We start from the raw sequence: 18732 nt of genomic DNA on the forward strand, positions 1-18732 counted from the left end.
ACTTATAACAGATCTATCTTCTCTCTATTAGGAATGACAGCTTGTTAAATGTAACAAGGAATTCCCAATATTAACCTATGAGAGGGGTAGGCCTCATAGTGGTGAAAAACAGATTTTGGGAGCTTTTCTCAACCAGGACAAGTAAAACTTAAAAGGACAAGTCCTACCTTTTGATTACATAGCCCGCTGCCCTATGGGATACCTAGGGTCTACATTAAGGGTGACTTATATGTAATAAATTGGGAGTTTAGGGCTTGGTAATGGAGTTTATGACAACATGACATGGCAGTGTAAACTTCACGTACAGGCTTGCAATGGTAGGCATTAGTCATGTTTAAACTCAACTGGAGTGGGTGGCACAGTCCCACTAGTAGCATTTAGTTTACAGGTCCTGGGCATATGTAATGTACTTTACTATATACTTACAAGTAAATTAAATATGCTAATTGTGAGTACATCAATCATTCCATGTTTAGGGGAGAGAACACATGCACTGAAGCATTGATCAGCAGTGGGAAATGGCTCAGAGTCATAAGGCCAACAAAAATATAGTCAGCAAAATATGAGGAAAGCAGGCAAAACGTTTGGGGGAAGACCACCCTAAGGCTGTACGGTCTACACATCACCAAAGCAGGGATAGCTTACATTAATTTTTTGTTAACTACTCTCAATATAAGAAGAAAGGTTTAAATTGTAACATACACATTTAGGTTGAAGCTCTGCTGTTTATTTGAATACGTTTCAGCCTGATTCACAAAGGTAAATATACACGTGTAGATTTAATGGCATGTAAAATTACACTTAGCCCTAGGTATGATTGTTTACATTTTTGCTTTTCAACATTTTTGAGTGGAGATTTACACCTGCCTGTAGACTTGTATGTAGCAACCTCCTTCAATGAGGGATTGGAGCCTTGAGTATTCAGAATTTACGAGTGTGAATTTATTACTAGTAACTTTTTGCCTGTCGGTGGGACTCTACACCACTTGGGTGGACAGCACCCTGGGTAAAGTATATGGAAATGTAAAAGAGTTAATAAAGTAATTTGTTTTTAAATGATAATTTCAAATATTTTAATAAATAATATACATTGAAAAGAATGTATTAGCATTAATATTTTTCTTGAAGTTAACTGTTAAACAATAATTTAAAATAATGAAACCTCACTTACAATATTTCATTTGTAGTAAATTGCATTAAAAGTTATGTGCTAATTTAAATCATTTCTTGTCAACTAAAATTCTTGTGACATTAAAAAATGAATACAAAATAAGCATTTCTCGCACATACAGGCACATGTATGTGTGTTTATATGTATAATTTAGTATCATATATATGTATATATAATTTAATGTCAGACTATTTGTTAAAATAAAATTAATTCCTCTGGGTTGTTAGGTTAATAAACTGCTTCCATTGTTTCTGGTAGAGTGTTGCAGTACCAGTGGCTGGCTATGTGTGGTGTTTGATCTGGACTTGTGTATGTGTAAGTCTGTTTTGACACTATTAATGCTGTAGAATGTTTAAAAGTGTATCTTGAGCATTGTAATGACCTTATTCGTTTAAGGTTGTGTGTTTTATATTTACATTTCTGCCCTCAACCTCTCTTTAATTTTCTCAAAGGTTCTCATATTTTGTAGTTATTATCCCCATTTTACCACCACTCTTCCGGTTCCTCCCACATTTACTAAAAAAGTAGTTTACCTACGTGTCGAGATCTCTGCCACTGTAGTTGAGACATATGCACAGTAAACATATGAGATATGGAGAACTTTGGCTGTAGATTTATGAATTGGATGTTGTGGTACATGAGTAGTACTACTGGAGTACATGTTTTCATACTGCAAAATGCAGTTTGTGAATCAGTCCTCTAATATTGATGGTTCATGTCTAGTACATTTTTTATGTTAAAGCCAGAACTAGTCAGGCTATCATTGTTAATTGTGAACTTGTTCAGATTATTATTAAGAACTACAGGGCATATATACTACTGTCTCCAAATGATTATGGGGCATATTATCAAGAAACGGCGATAAAATGATCGCCGCTTTAGCGGCAGAAAACTGCCGCTAAAGCGGCGATAATGGGCTTGATAATATGCCCTTGAGAATTCCCATAGAAGCCCATGTTCTAGTGTCAACATGGGCTTCTATTGGAATTCTCTGCAGCATATTATCAAGCCCATTATCGCCGCTTTAGTGGCAGTTTTCTGCCGCTAAAGCGGCTATAATTTTAACGCCGTGCTTGATAATATGCTCCTAAGTGATTTAATAGCTTCTGTGAAACATAATATATGCTGCTCAATTTCCTAATGGCATACAGGAGTTGTTCTTTAATTCTGCAAAGAACTGTGTTATTGACACATTAGTAAGGCTGCAGTTTAGTGCACATCACCTGCATATTGATGGACCGGTGAAGGAAAGGTGTTTCTTCTATAGATGGTTAAAATAGATTTGAAAAAGGTATGGTACTTGTATACTGTGGTCTAAATATCATCTAACAAAAATATAGTGTTTGACGTATCATTCACAAAACTATTTCCCCAATTAAGTTAATCATAGGAGATCTACACAATTGAAAAGTATTGTGGCCACAATATTTATGTCACACAATACTTTGGTTATCGATATTTTGGCAAACAAAAACATAAACTTTCAGCATATCATTATTGATAATCAATATCTGATGCACCAGCTTCTGAACTTTTCAGACCTGCATAAAAAAGGTTATTGCTACCAAACAAGATTGAGAGCTCATGTAAGTAGATCAACTTCAGCATACAGGATACAGGATATGACTCGATTCCCCTGGCTGCAGAGAAAACTAGTCTCCTAGTAATACATGATTATTAAAATGTAATCTGTGTTAAATTTATATATTCAATATTCAAGGAAACAAGTATAGGCAATTGAGTGGATAGTTACTGTAGTGACTGATTCAACCTAATCACTCTTTTCATCTATGAACAGATGTTTACAAGAAACAAGCTGCTTTTACTCCAAGCTTCCGGTAAGAAACTCTCCTGTGTCATCCTTCATTCGCAAGTTGATCGTAAATGCTCATTGTGTAACTTTACGCTGACTAACTTAAAAACCAAAGACATTTCCATATTAGAATCAAGGATAAGGAAAAATGCAATACACACTGATTCCCGTGGTTTATTCATTAGTAAATGTGAGATCCCTGATCAATAACAAACTAGAATGTATTGATTTTATCAAGTCCTACAAAATAGAACTAGTTTTCATAACATAAACATGGGCTGATCCATCGGGAGGCCCTGACTGTGTAACCGCTCTTCCCTTAGGCTATTCTATTCAAATTCACGACCGGCCTAATCGCAGAGGTGGAGGTCTTGCTATTATCTATAAAAAATGAACTTGTACAGCCTTCTCCCCTCACCTTCATAATGCCGATTTTGATGCCCTAGCCTTTAAAATCAAACTACATGCTAAAACCACTTTTACCGGACACCTCATCTATCAACAACCAAACCCTAGGCCATCATTTATCCGACAACTCAGTCTTAGCCTACAATCCAGATTTGATAACACTAACTATACAGTACTTTGTGATTTAAATTTTCATCTAGAGAACACAGTAAATAAAGATTCAGAATCACTTATTAAAACCATGGCCAGCCTAGACTTAGATCAGATAATTTATGTGCCCACCCATGTGATGGGACAAACCTTTAAGGGGATCTCCGCCGACATCCTTGACTATAATTCTGTAAGGTCTTACCACTTTCCTGGTCAGATAACGCAGAGCAGTTGTCTGACATCTCAGCCACTGATAAAATGCACCCTCCCACATCGTAACCTATGATTAGAAAAATTCTCCCATGGCAAAAATGTGACTCTGCAAGCCTAGAATCTACTCTCATCAAAACAATACCAAATCATGCCGAAAACTTATACCAAACAATTGCCAACTACCAATGTTGGCTAAATAATGCTGCCACTCAACTAGCCCCTATGAAAGATCAGAACAATGGTACTCTGACCAGCTAAAAACTAAAAAATAAGTGTGCCACAAACTAAAACGAAAATGGAGATGTCACTACAAAATAGTAGATACAGAATCATATCAAAAATCCTTAAATGATTACAATATCATGATTTTTTAGGAAAAATCTACTTTCTTCACACAAAATATTTAATCTGCAAAAGACTCCATAAAGGAACTCTTTAAAATGGTGACATTTTTATCCAATATTACAGAAAACAGAAATACTAATGCTAGTCATACTTTCTGTAATAGATTTTCCTCGTTCTTTCAGTCAAAAGTAAAGGGCGTTTTCTCAGCCTTTTTAACAAAATTTAAATCATCAGCGAGAACTTTGGATGTTATATCCTCACCTCAGATTTAAAACTGTTATCTTCTTTTTCCACACTAACCACCGAAAAAGTAGACAAACAGATAAATTCCACTAAATCTGCTTCTCCCGAGGACCCATGTCTTCCCAAGATTCTTCAACAGATACCGAAAGTACTTTCAGACCAGTTGACAAACATCTGTAATGAGATGCTCCGCACAGGGTACTTTCCTAAAGGTTTGAAGAGAGCCTCTATCCTAGATCTAGTCAAATAATTAACCTGCCATGAACCGATCCACGCATTACTTGGCAGTCCCTGCAAATATCACAGACAAAGCTATGAGCCAGCAGCTGACAACTTTTATAAATGCCAATGGCCTTTTGGATGCCACTCAATTTGGTTTTCGGAATCAACATAGCACAGAAACCGGATGAATAGTTGCATCAGAGACCACAAGAGCCCATATCGATGAAGGAGAAAATGCTGCCTTGGTCTTAGTAGACCTCTCAGCAGCATTTGACACAGTGAATCATCATTTTCTGATTGACCGCCTTTACTCTCTAGGTATCAGCGGCACAGCTCTGGCCCTATTGCCATATTTTCTGTCTAAATGAGAGCAATACGTAGAAATAGAAGATTTTGTATCTCATTCCTTCACCCTTCCATGTGGTGCTCCACAAAGTGCTTCTTAAGCCCTACTCTGTTTAACTTCTATATTACACCTCTGATTAAACCTAAAAAACATTTTGGGTTCTCTGCTATATCCCACATGGATGACACCCAGGTTGTGGTCTCAGTCTCAGGCAAACCAGATCACACAACCATTCAATGCCACAATTGTATGAAAAACATAGGCAAGTGGATGAATGAAAACTGTATGAGATTCAACTCGGGAAACCTGAAATTCTTCTCTTTTTCAACAATGCATCTGTTTGGTCACCCAGCGGGTGGCTCCAGGATATGGACACCTTGCCAAAGCCAGTTAAAAAAGTTAAAAACCTGGCCATAATCTTCAACTAACTTTCAACAGCAAGATCAATTAAATAGCCTCTTTTGTTTTTTATCAGAAACTTGCAAAAGACAGTCCTTACTGCTTGAGTATGGTCAACATTGGATTTTTGCAATGGATTGTATAATAATAAACAACAAAAGTTACTATCCAAACTGCAAATACTACAAAATGCAGCAACGCGACTGGTGTTTGCACTACCCACACACCACTCAGTGACCATTGCACCTAAGAAACTACACTAGCTACCCATTAAATAAAGAATTGCCTTCATAGCCCTGTGCATTGCTTTTAAAGCACTGCACAACATTGGCCAGACTACCTAATTCAAAACCTTTCCTGGTACACCTCCACCCGTTCTTTACACTCTATGGCCGCAAACAATGTGGTAGTCCCCAACGTTAGGAAAGCCCATTGGGAAGGCAGACGTTTTGTGTGGTCTGTACTGCAAAACTATTTTCTAGTTAAAGTGCCCGCCCTGAAATAATAAAAATACATTAAATATGTACTTGTCAATGCTTCTTCATCCTCTGCTCCTGGCTGATCCATTACCAGGCCGTTCTCCAGAGTCCCGGTGTCGGCATTCGTTGCACATGATAGAGACCACCTGGCAGTGGCGGCTGGTATTAATGGGCGAAAGGGGCATTGCCCCACTAGCATCCGGGAGAAGACGAGAGAGAATGTACACCATGTGGAGCAGCTTTAAATTAAGCGCTCACTGCTACGTGCTATGTCTAATTCCAATACAAATTCTAGTTTGTTTTTTTTCTTTAAGAAAGGGGTGCGGTCAGAGACAGTCCTCCTGCGCATGTGCTGGCCGGGGGCGAGGGCTGTTGCTAGCCCTCGAGGCACACACCAGAAGAGTGATGTCAGCATGATGGGAGTTGCCGGAGGAAGCAGCAATGATTTACTTTTAAATGGGGCGCTTATGCTGTGGCCCAGGCGTTTTCAGCAGAGCGCCATTGAACTAAATAGTAAGGGGCAGGTCTGACCTACATGGACGAAGTAAAGTGGGTGGCAACAACTGAAGCACTCCCTTCATGTTTGCGCCTCCTGATTGGGCAATGGAAGCTGGGGGAGTGGGCTGTGGAAGAGTTCGTCTACGCAGCTCCAATTTGGTTTCCCTGATAATCAGCACGCAGCAGGTTTTGTGTTGGCTGTTTATCGTTCTGGAGGGAAACCAGCATTGGCGCGCAATTATACTGCAGTCACTGTGGAAAACTTCTGTTGCATTATACAACTACGTCCATGCACCTGTGCTATTTTCGTCAACTCCTCACAAGCAAATTAATTTAGTCCGAGTCGTCAAGTGAAATTTCATTGTGAAATGCCACACACAATCTTTAACTGCCTTGCGGATAAAAGTTGATCAACGCTGACATTTGGGCTAGTTTGTGTTGCCTAGATTTGATTTATGTCCCTGTGAAAGAACTGTGAATTTAGGCTCTGATGTAATTCTGATCCATACCTTTAATTTATTAATGTGAAATTTGACTACCATATTTTTCCTTTGTATTGAGTGATTCCCCATGGCTGAATATTGCAGCTGTCCCATAAATGTTCTCTTTCTCGAGACCAATTGCCCAGATTTTTTAGTGAGATCTTTATATGACCGTCAAATATAAAACAAAAGAATGTTTAATATCAAATCAGATGCCTGGATGCATGTAACAACTCCTGAGAGATCATATTCACCCCAGGCAAGTACAAAACTACTCTCAAATTCCACAAACATTGAGCCTCTGTGGCCACCTCAAACACCATAATCAATGACAGATAATATTGATCTTCATTAAATCTTCCCTACCTTGTTTTTACCACTAAAATGCTTCGCCGCTTTGCTCCAAAGGGGGAGAGCAGGACTGTGCCATATACACTAAGATGTGCATCTGTTATGCCCTCTCCCTACACTGACACAAGTTAGGGAGACATCTGCAAACACAGACACCCTTGCACACCATAATGGAAGGATGTCTACGGTTTCCATAGCAACTGGTTTGTACTGGAAGTGGTTCCTTCCAGTACAAACCCTATGCTTTAGGGCTTTTCCCACAAAGAGAAATGAAAATGTTTTGCCTCTTTTAGCGTCCCTTCAGGAGGTATAAGACATTGGCACAAATCCCTGTCTACAATAAACTTCTTTGCAGGTGGGTAACTACGTCAACACCCATGAGTGGTTGCATTGAATGTCCTGTGTAGTGAGCCATGTTTGTCCAAGTTTACAAAGATTCTCAAAACATGGAAGTTTCAGCTGTCCCATCTGCTAAGAAGCTTTTTTCAAACATGTGCATTGAAAACAATAAATCGTATAAAATAACAATGTATAAAATGAATCATCTGTTGGAGTAAGTTCACCACGTGGCGGGTATAAGTGGTTCCTCAGGTTTGGCTGTTCTTGAAAGTAGCAAAACTGATATCAAAAGTTACTCTATACATCCGAGGGCCATCAAATGGCTGCAGAAACATATGACAGGATATCTGGCTTTCACACCTTTTCAGCACATCAATGTAGTAGGATATATTGTATTTCCTTACCTCATATGTACTGGTAATTCCAGACCTGTAGAACACTGGCACAAAGAGTTCTGCTGTAAATATGATGACAAATGTATAAGCAAAAAAAAAAATAATGAAAGATGCCCCAAAGCGATAGACCTCTGCCGGTGTCCCCAAAACGGTAACCGCGGACATGAAGCTGGCGGTCAGGGAAAGAGCCACCGGGCCACATGTCAGCTGCTTACCACCCACCAAAAAATCACCAGTGGTTTTCTTCTTTCTCTCCTTGACAGCAAAAAATACTCCAATGCTGGCAGAAACCACGAGAAGAGCGGCGAAGACAACATAATCCCAAACCACAAAGGTTTTTGTGGTCGGCGGTATGAAATTCGTCATTGTGTTGCAATAACTTTGAACAAAATGTTGATCTTCATAAAAGTTGGAAAAACAGCCAACGGATGAAAAAAGCAAGGGCAATTAAAAAAGCGTTTTGAATTAGATCCCAAAGGAACATGCAGGAGAAGTGCTCAGAGGTCAGCCAGCACCTTCAAGAGAAATACTGAGATGCGTTCAAAGTATATCACCGTCAGGAGATGTCATTTATGGACCAATAAATCGTTCCCTATTTATCAAGCAACTTTGTTTTATTATGCCCAGTTAAACATTAAGACAGTTCATTGTGATTGTACGTGTTGGAACAACTTATGATTTAAAACGCTAGTAATTGCTAGGCTTCATAAGTTCCCTGAAACTAAGCTATGCCCTTAGGCATCACCAAGGCAAGGATAGCTTACATTATTTTTTTGTTAACTATTCAAAATATATCAAGAATAGTTTAAGCTGTAACAGATATATTTATGTTGATGCTGGTTGGCTGTTTATTTTGGCAAGTTACGGCCTGATTCACAAAGGTAAATATAAATGTGTAGATTTATTGGTAGCCCTAGATATAATTGTTTATTTTTTGCTTTTCGATATTTCTAAAAGGGGATTTACACCTACATGTAGACTTGCATGTTGCCATCTCCTTCAATGAGGGACTGGAGCCTTGTATAACAGAGTTTACCAGTGTCAATGTATTACTGGCAACTTTTCACCTGTTGGTGGAATTCCCCGTCCCTCCGGGTGGACAGCACCCTAGGGACAGCATATATATATATATATATATAGTATAAAGTTAGTAAAGTTTTTTAAAAATAATTTTACACAATTTAATAAATAATACAAATTTAGAAGAATGTACTAGTATTAATATTATCCTGAAGTTAACTGTTAAGCAATTTTAAAAAAAACCAACCTCACCAACATTATTTCATTTGTAGTAAATTGCATTAAAAGTCATGTATTAAATTAAATAATTTGTTGTAAATTAAAATTGTTGTGCCATTTTTTAAAAGAATTGTAAAAATATAGGTATTTCTCACACAAATACAGGCACATTGGTGCATATATGTATAATTTGATATCATATATATATTTAATTTAATATCAAACTATGTATAAATGTATCATTCATTCATATGGGAGTGTTCGTTTAATTCCTCGGTTCCATTGTTTCTTTTGGTTGTGTGTTGCAGTGCCAGTGGCTGGCATGTGTGGTGTTTGATCTGGACTGGTATACATGTAACCATGTTTTGACACGGTTAAGGCTGTACTGGACTTAAATGTGAGTAGATGAAACCAGCTGGAGTGAGAGAATTATTTGGGCGATGGAGTGTAAACAATAAATGGAACACTGAATGAGATGCCATTTTAGAGATAAAGGCTTGGGTTCACATTGCCTCAGCTCTGGAACTGGGTGCATTGCTCACTCTACCTGGTGGAAACATGCTGGGCAGCTGAATACTGCAATCTTTTCCGTCTTGATATTTTTTTTGAAGCAGATGTTGGTAGCTTGTGACTATTGTGGAAAATCCTTGTAAAATCAACTTAAACCCAAAGTTGACATTTATTTAGGACTTCTTATGACCTCTGCAGGGATTCGGATATTTTGCAATGTAAACAGAATTGTTTGTGGATAATTTTAATGTCAATATTCAACACAATTTTTATGAACATGTAACAAGAGGTGAAGGGAACATCAGTAGAGAATAATTAAAGACATTAAAGAGCTAGGGTGTGATTTAAACTAGCTCACAAAATATAATCCTTGGTCCACAAAAACCTGGTCAAAAAGTCACCACCATTGTTAAGCTTGTTGTTTTATTAATTCATGTGGGGTTAAGAAACCATATGAAAGTACTGGACATGTAATATAACCCAGAGTTCCAATTAGAACTTTCCAAAGTCATACTTTGAAAGCAACTAAGGATATTATACAATTCTAGCTTGAAACAGCTGTACGTAAGTATGTTTTTAAACTCTGACTTCCATTTCAAACTGTCTACAAGTCTATTCCCTAGAATGTTATGCAGTTTGTATTTAGGATGTGTGCATCACCAACACTGTTCCTCATCCCATCAAGCAAAAATACTTCTTTCTTGAAACATGTATGGTTCTATATCTATGCATGTCCTCAGTCGCAGGGCCTCCTATCAGACCCCCTTTGTCTGCACTCGTCAGGAAGATAGAATAATATGATAGGCTTTCACTGCTGACATGTGCCTATGATATGTGGTCACAATTCTGAACATGACCAGGGGTGTGTGAAGTTCAAGATGAGAACAAATCTATGTAAAGGGCAAAACGTATGAAGTTTAAAAGAACCTGGAAGTTGCCACTTGTCACTTGTGGTGCAAGCACACTACCTGGTAGTCCTTTATCATCAGGATACTGGTGCTACCCACCAGGATTCGGAGCGGCTGGAAGTCCCAAAGTGTTACATCTATGAATGGAAATGAGAAATGCACTGTCGCTGAGCAGCATCTATTGTGATTCCTTGCTGACAGGCAGGGCAAGAGCAGTCCTAAATGATAATAGGGAAACACAATTTTATGCAGCCTGAAGTTCAGTCATCTTGGGAGAAACATGTAACTTTAGGGAATGAGTCTGGTGAAGCCAGTGGCGTAGCTCGGGAGGGGGGCGGTGGGGGCGGACCACCCCAGGCGGCATGAGTTTTCTCTGCTCCGCTCTTACCTGTGGCCGCAAGAATCAGCAGCAACTCCCCCCCGGTCTTCCTGAGGCCGTCATGGCTGCATGAATCGCCAGCCTCCCCTCTTCAATCAGGCTGCAGCAGGTGGCAAAAGCAGGGGCCGCAACGGGTGGCCTATGGCCTAGCTAAGCCACTGGGTGATGCGAAACCTCATCCTCAGTGAAGTTAAGAAACCTGACCCTTCTGTGAAAAGGTTTGCTATTTTTCCTGACTTCAGTGACACAGGTCTTCCCTTCTGAGGCCGTTAATGATGGCAAGTTGATTCACCATTTCAACTTTCCAAAAGTATTAAAGAATGTTGTATGTTTGAACTTGGTGAGAGTTGTATTTAGATAGGTATATAAAATGATTTCCTTTAATCTGAAAGTCATGCTTTCACCCATCCAAATTGGGTAATGGCCATAAATTGTGGAGCAGCATAAAGAATAAAAAGAAAATCTGTATCAGAATAGTTTTGAGTTACTTTGCCATTTATGTGATTTTGAAATCTGAAACCACAACGCTGCTTATTTTGTATCAATAGTTATTTTGCATCTAAATGTCATTTACACCTTAAGCGAGTTTATGTCCGTTCGGAAGTGGGGTCCTAAACGTTTTATACACTCACAAAGGATCATTTTACAGCTAAGGCCATCATTACGATGTTGGTCAGAAACTAAACTGCCTGACTCTTTGTCGGATTCGGTTCTGACTGACTCACGGTCGGCGGTTCCGCCTGACCAATTATAATGCTTCTTAATACCGCACGGAAGGACTCTTATTGACTTTAATGGGAGCCCGTGTTCCGTCTGACAACACTGGCTCCTATGGAAAAATGGGTGACTGTGGAAAACCTTACACCCTGTTGTGGGCACCCCATAGTGCCTGCCAAACTGTACATGGTTTTACAGGGGGTTCCCTTGGATACCCCTCGGCCCCAAACCGGAGGACTCATGATGAAGGGGATTCTGCTAGGGACCCCCAAAGTCAGTTTCCGAAAGCCTTTTCGTGCTGGAATGACTGAGTTGGAAAGGCTGCTGGAATTCGACATTGTAATCGGTCGGTCAGAAACGCTATTCGTTGAGCTGTACAAATTGGCTCCAACCGACTCGGATTCTCTGAATGCTGGTTGGAACCAATTCAGAATTCCACTTCTGACCGCGAGCATCGTAATCGGTCGGTCGGAATTGTTTCCGACCAAGTTAAGAGGATGGGTTTCAGAACGGTCTAGGGGAATCCGACTGTCGATCGGAGGCTTTCCAACCAACATCGTAATCAGGCCCTAAGTGTGCTGTCAACAAAATGTGTTTGTTGCATAGACCCAATAAGTGCGATAGGTATGCCCAAACATGTCATCCTACTTATTGTTACAGAGGGCACAGGCTATTTCTCACTAAGTAAGCAGGAACTGGCCGGTTCGATTTTGTTAGCGATCTGAAGAAGACCTTGCCTGGCAATTCCAGCGGCACTGTGTGTACTAGGGGAAGTCTCTGTCTAGTGGCACAGTGAATGAAAAATTATAGACTGGAATGTGCCCGGATGATCATCAGTGGCTGAGACTAATTCAAGCATTTTTATTTCAGCAAATTGTTTGTTACAGTTAATCAAATGAGGACCTAGATGTACTACAATGTGTGCAGCACTATGGAATTCTGCAGTGCTAAATTGTACAGTATGTGAATAAATTGTGAAGCATTAAATACTCAAAGGGTTTCATGGCAATAATGTCTCTGGTAGTGCCCATACAAACTGCTGTTTTTAAATGATGTTATGCATTGTGTCACAGCATAAGGTCAAGCAAGTACAATTTCAAGTGAGATTTATACTCAAGGGACACTCTCCAGCGCAAGTTTCTATGTGCACCCTACAAACCAAAGTTAAATCATAGAATAGGTCTAATCTCACAGCAATCAGACACAGAGGCCCTCCTCACGATGTCAGGTGGATGCTTTTGCTGGGAAGGAACCACCCGACCATAGGTCGGTGGTTCCGAAACCCTAATTTGGATGTGACCATACATAATATAGTCGGAAACATCCATTTTCACATGGGAGCTTGAGTGGCGTGTGAAAACACCTGCAGCAAAAGCTCCCACTGGAAAATGGAAGTTAATAAACATACCTGCACCAAGTGGCAGGCACTGTGAGGGATGTTGAGGGGGGCACCATAGGTGCCCCCATGCCCAAATGTAGAAGCCCAAATCAGAAACCTACATCATAATCCCGACGGTGAAAACGCCCTCCTTAAGGCATTATGAAGAGTTTCGGAAAGCGTCGGTCACTCCAACTGGTGTCTCCGACCACACGCATCGTAATGCATCGGTCGGACTACAGCAGCAGATGGAAATCGGACTGCTACCACAATTAGGTCCTTAACGCTTTTGACCAGTTTTAGCATCTGCATTCATTTGGTGATAAGATTTAATGCAATGCCAGATCACAGTATTTAGGAGATTTTGTTTGTTGAATCTTAAGCAAATGTATATGGTGTTTCCCCGTTATGACTGCTTTGCATACTTTAATGTGGCTTAGGCGCAACACTGTGCAAAGCCTTTTTGTGGTGCGCTTGCATCACGCTTTGGGCATTAAATCCCTATTTGTGTGCACAAAAGTTGATCAATGATGCCATTTGAGGCTGTTTTTGTTGCCTTTATTTGGTTTGTGTCCCTGCAAAAGAACTGTCAATTTGGGCCATGATGTCATACTGATCCAATCAATCAATCAATCAATTAGTCAGGATTTGTAGAGCGCACCTAATCACCCATGAGGGTATTCAGGCGCTAATCCATACCATTTATTTCTAATGTGAAATTTTTCTACCACATGTTTTCTGTGTAGTGAGTGATTCCCCATGGCTGCATAATATTGCAGCTGCCCCATGATGGTTCTCTTTCTAATGATCAATTTCCCAAGTCTTGTTAGTGTGATCTTTAGAAGGCCATCAACTCTTAAACAAAAGAGTGTTTACTATCAAATCGGATTCCAATGATGCATGTATCAGAGAGGTCATATTCACCCCTGGCATGTACAAAACTACTCTCAAATTCCACAAACATGGAGCCTCCATGGCCAACTCAGACAACCTAATCAGTGACAATACAATCATATTAGACTGGTCTTCATTAAATCTGCTCTACCTTTTTTTATTACTAAAGTTACTGTGCTGCGTTGTGTTAAAGGGAGAAAGTAGGACAGTGTCATATATACTAAGATGTGGCTGTTCTGCCCTCTCCCTGCACTGACACAATTTAGGGAGACATCTGCCAACACAGACACCCTTGAACCATAGAGGAAGGGTGTCACCATTGTCTGAGGCAACAGGTGTGTACTGGAATTGGCTCCTTCTAGTCAAAACATATGCTTTAGGGCTTTTCCCACATGCAAAGTTGGAAAAATGCAGAGAAATGAAAACATTTCTCCTCTTTTAGCCTCCCTTGAAGAGGCATACGATTTTGCACCAAATCCCTGCCTACGGTCCTTTGTAGATAACTATCTGGGTCAACACCCATGGGTGGTTGCATGGGAACACCCATGCGCCATCATGGAACGTCCCCTTGAAGCAAAGTAGCACTAGGCAGTACATTGAGAAACTTTGCGTTACTTTGGGTTACTATCCAACGCAAATCAGGATTTGAGGTGGATAGTAAATCCCACCTGAATACTTTGCATCGGGTTTGTGTTGGCAAAGTATTGAAGCCCGACACAAGGCATTTGTAAATCTGGGTCTATGTATTTTCTTTTCAGTTTCAAAGAACAGAAAAATACCTTAAAGTAAAAAACTTACTATCTCAGGTTACCCAAATTATAAATTTGAGCTACATTTCAAACACAAAATGGGGAGTTTATGATCCATCCTAAGGGTGGGAAACTCTAATTCTTCAGCAGATTATCTGGAATGCATGTAAGAATATCATCTGCAGCAATATTGTCGTATATAAATAATGCATCCTAAATATAAGTAGATGTTTTATTATTAACAACAATGAAACAATATGTTTGTAAACAATACGTTTATGCCAGCCAATATTCAGACAATGATATTCTAAAACCATAAGCGGAGTTTTATATCCTGGCGACCCAAAAAGCTTCTACAAATTCCATGGACAATAGCACTGAAACCAAACTTGCCACATCTACTGACTACAACACCAGGAACTCCCCCTCCATGATTTAATCTCTCAATTTATTGTCATGGACATGTTCTTTGGTGTATGAAGTACAATGCCAGCTTAGATCAAGGAAGTCGGCCCATAACCTAGAATGAAGCTATCTATACAATGACTGAAATGCTGTCAAGGGCAGACTCAATGCCCCTGATATCCACCAACAGCACCTTGACACAGGCTCCTTCTGCCACCCAACCTCCAGTCCAGCTACTTAAAAGCACAAACAGACTCTCCACAGAAGGATGGGACTGCCCTTATGCATAACTCACATTCGATGTGTGATTATGTGGCGTGTAATTAATTGAAGCCACTTACTGGTGGCTCGACCGCAACTCCCTTGTTCACGCCACAAAATGAACAGCTTGATATAAAACAGGGCTCACTCCTGAAGAACCCAGTCTGCACACCAAGCACAATGCATTGGAGTATCCCTTCATGCACAGTCCCTCTAACACACCTCACACCTGAAAACCTCCAGAGGTGACCACCCTAACCACAACCCAAGCTCTATCTGCCCAGACAGCCTCAGCAGAGGCACCTCCTCCTGACCCAGGACCTGATCCTCTACCCATCACGGGCTAGTTTACGAAGCTTCATATCTGCGGACATCCACAACTGTGATGTTAGCTCTACCGCACTCACAGAGATCTGCTTCTGCTCACCCTCCATGTCTGGATCTTATGAGTAGGACATAATGCACCCTCCGCCCCGCAAGAGCTGAAACAACTGGTGGGAAAGGCGCCCTTTTTTCTTTCCTCGAGTTGCCAGAACTCCGGTTTTTGTTCCCTGCGCTTCCGGGGCTTTGCAATAAATGCTTCAGAGAAGACATGGCACAGACATGGGAGGAACAGAAAGAGGCAGGGTGCACACACATATGACACAGAGTACCAAATAGAATCGGAGCTAGTGACTTTCCAATGCTTGTTTAGAACAAGAATACCAACACCTGTGTAATAATCAGGAGTTAGCAGAGCTTGCGATACCTCTGCATGCAGTTTGTAGACAGTGTCTGATATTTGCGACTTTTGTATTAAAGACATAAAAAGGCAGCTTTATGTATTTGCATGTACCTGTACCTACATCGCATACATTCCGGTACTGGTCACATGAAGAAACAATAGTCATGCTATCTCTGTTTAACAAATGATTTGATTCTGGTGCTAAAATTCAGTATCAGACCCTCCTACAAACCCAAAAAATTAAAATCAAAGGAATTATACTTTGAGGGTAAGCGCTGGACCTTAGCACTGTTGAAGTAATGAATGAACAACGAAATATCTCTTTCGCCTCTTAATAACATAAGGAACATACGATTCTTCCGCTTCCATTGCTTATTTCTCTTTTACATTAAACAGCCTTCATACATATTTTCTAGATCCTTAGTAAACAACTTTGCATTAAACCACAACTCTGTTTTAGCCATGACTTCTGAGATCACATCACACATCCTGCGTTACCCACATACGTACACATGCAATGAATGCGGATCGTCTTACCTCGTACGTGCTGGTGATTCCAGATCGATAAAAAACGGGCACGAAGAGCTCAGCAGTAAAAACAATAACAAAGGCATAGGCAATAAAGAATAAAACAAACGACGCCCCAAAGCGGTACACCTCTGACGGCGCACCCAGAACAGTGACCGCCGACATGAAGCTGGCGGTCAGGGATAGCGCCACAGGGCCGCACGTCATTTGCTTGCCCCCGACCAAAAAGTCACTCGAGGTCTTGTTCTTCCTTTCTTTAACCGCAAAGAAGACTCCGATGCCTGAGGAAATCAGGAAAAGGCCCGCAAACACCACATAATCCCAAATCAAAAATGTTTTGGTCTCTTTTACATCTGAACTGCTCATTTTCGGGTTGGCGTGTGTCAACGAAAACTAGCTGAAAACAATATATGAAGGGTCTGAATGTAACGTAGACAAAAATCCGAATATTGAAAGGCCCGTCGTTCCAGCTGATCTGGATTTGAAATGAAAAAACGGAGGAACGTTTTAAATTGATCTTTCTGTATTTAACACCACCAGAGTTCTAATACTTTTCAGACAGATACAAGTAAACATCTATTGGCGCTATAATTGAGCTAAGAAAGAAAACCGATATGTTGAAGGGCCACGAAATGTCTGATGGCCCCTGTGGTCACCTTACTTTCCCTTTTTATAACCCACAGGATTTTTACATTTGGGGTTAAACATTACTCTGGCTGCTTGAATGAATATGTGCTTTTGTGTCTCAGCATTATGCAAATGAACACGGGCGACCAAGGAAAATGGGCACCAAAATCCCAGTGGCAGCCATTTTTAAATAATATTTTTGACGTCAGCTCGGATACACATTTGTGGTGACAATAATATCCCTAATGGTGGAATCGGCCCTCGCACCTGCACACATAAAACCGTACATAAAAAAAATGTTGTCATACATAATAATTGACAGTACATGGAAATAAAATGCCAAATATTTGGTATAGACTATGGTCCAGCTGAAGGTGACTTTAAGTAATGAACACATTTTATTGTCAGGATTGCTATCATTCAGTTTGCCCGGTTTATCTGCAACGCGCCAGCTCCTGCAGTGACAGCGGACAGAGCTAATGTTCACTCATCACCTGTAATGAGTAACGAGCGAGAAATGCCGCCGCTCTCCCATCCCCTGTGCAGCCAAGGTGCACAAAGGTCCCACTTCCAGATAAGCCCATCTCATGTTCAAGCACCGCTGATAAGCGTATTCTTTTCACATCAGCCCCGGTGAAGAGAACCCCTCCTGAAAACTGTAGTGAGCCAAACTCATTGTATAATGTTTGTGCCAAAGTCTGCAATTTTCTGAAATGCCAAGAGAGCTCTGTGTGGAGGCCTGCCCTGCCTGCAAATACCTCAGAACTCGTTCATTTCTGAAATCATGCCAGGTCTTCTTAGTTCTTACCTACAGCGTTGATGCTGCTTCCTCTCACCTAGTAGTGGACATATGTACGAAGTTGCAGGGAAGATAGGCGCACTTAATAAGAGTGTGGAGGGGAGGGGGGGCCTGCAGCACCCCCAGAAATAATCACGCTGGAGGTCGGAAGGTGAAGAGCAATAAAGATGCCTTTAAATTGTGTGTTTATCTTGTCACATTTGTTATGTGTTCTAAGACAAAGGTCAATATCAGGCTCTGTCTTCTGACTAATTGCTGCTCATTCACAAACGGGTGTTTACTTTTATTTCTCTGACTGCAAAGTGAGAGGAAGAAGAAGAAGTGACCTAGTTGTCGAAGAGGGGTGGCTGAAATGTTCCGTGCCTCCCAGGCAGTTAGTAGAATTGTGGCAACTCAGCAATATACTGCCCAAATTTCACCAATCGCCATGTGACGGAATTGTTTCCCAGACATGGCTCCCGCACGGTAAGTTGGCGAGCGAGATTTGCCATCCACTAGCACGTTTTCCAGCCGCTAGGAGCACATCCGTCGAGATTACTAGAACACGGGCGGTAGCAACCGTTCATGGTCAGAGGGCTCCTGTTCGAGTAGAAAGTAAAAAATCAACTCGAGTAGCTGCACCCTCTGATACCGCACGCGGTGCCGTTTGTGCAGATTTTTCAGCGTAGAACTGTGGGGCATATCAACAACAACCGGCGATAATTATCGCTCAGCGCTCTTAGCGTGAGGATAATTATCGCCGGCTAGCGTGAATTTTTAT

At 40.8% G+C, this 18732-nt stretch overlaps 1 protein-coding gene across 2 annotated transcripts in view; it reads right to left on the reverse strand.

Annotated features, from left to right (window-relative positions):
• Nucleotides 1–17681, reverse strand: part of SLC5A12 (solute carrier family 5 member 12) — a 262873-nt gene extending 245192 nt beyond the window's left edge. The window contains exon 1 of one of the 2 annotated variants that reach the window (XM_085643630.1): nt 16556–17681. In XM_085643630.1, the coding sequence (XP_085499756.1) occupies nt 16556–16912 (357 nt within the window). In that variant the 5' untranslated portion in view covers nt 16913–17681. Of the gene's footprint in view, nt 1–7863; nt 8427–16555 lie in introns of those variants that run through there. The other variant, XM_085643628.1, reaches the window with a different exon arrangement.
• Nucleotides 17682–18732: the final 1051 nt, after the last annotated feature.

This window comes from Triturus cristatus, chromosome 3_1, assembly GCF_964204655.1.
Source record: "Triturus cristatus chromosome 3_1, aTriCri1.1, whole genome shotgun sequence".
NCBI lineage: Eukaryota > Metazoa > Chordata > Amphibia > Caudata > Salamandridae > Triturus > Triturus cristatus.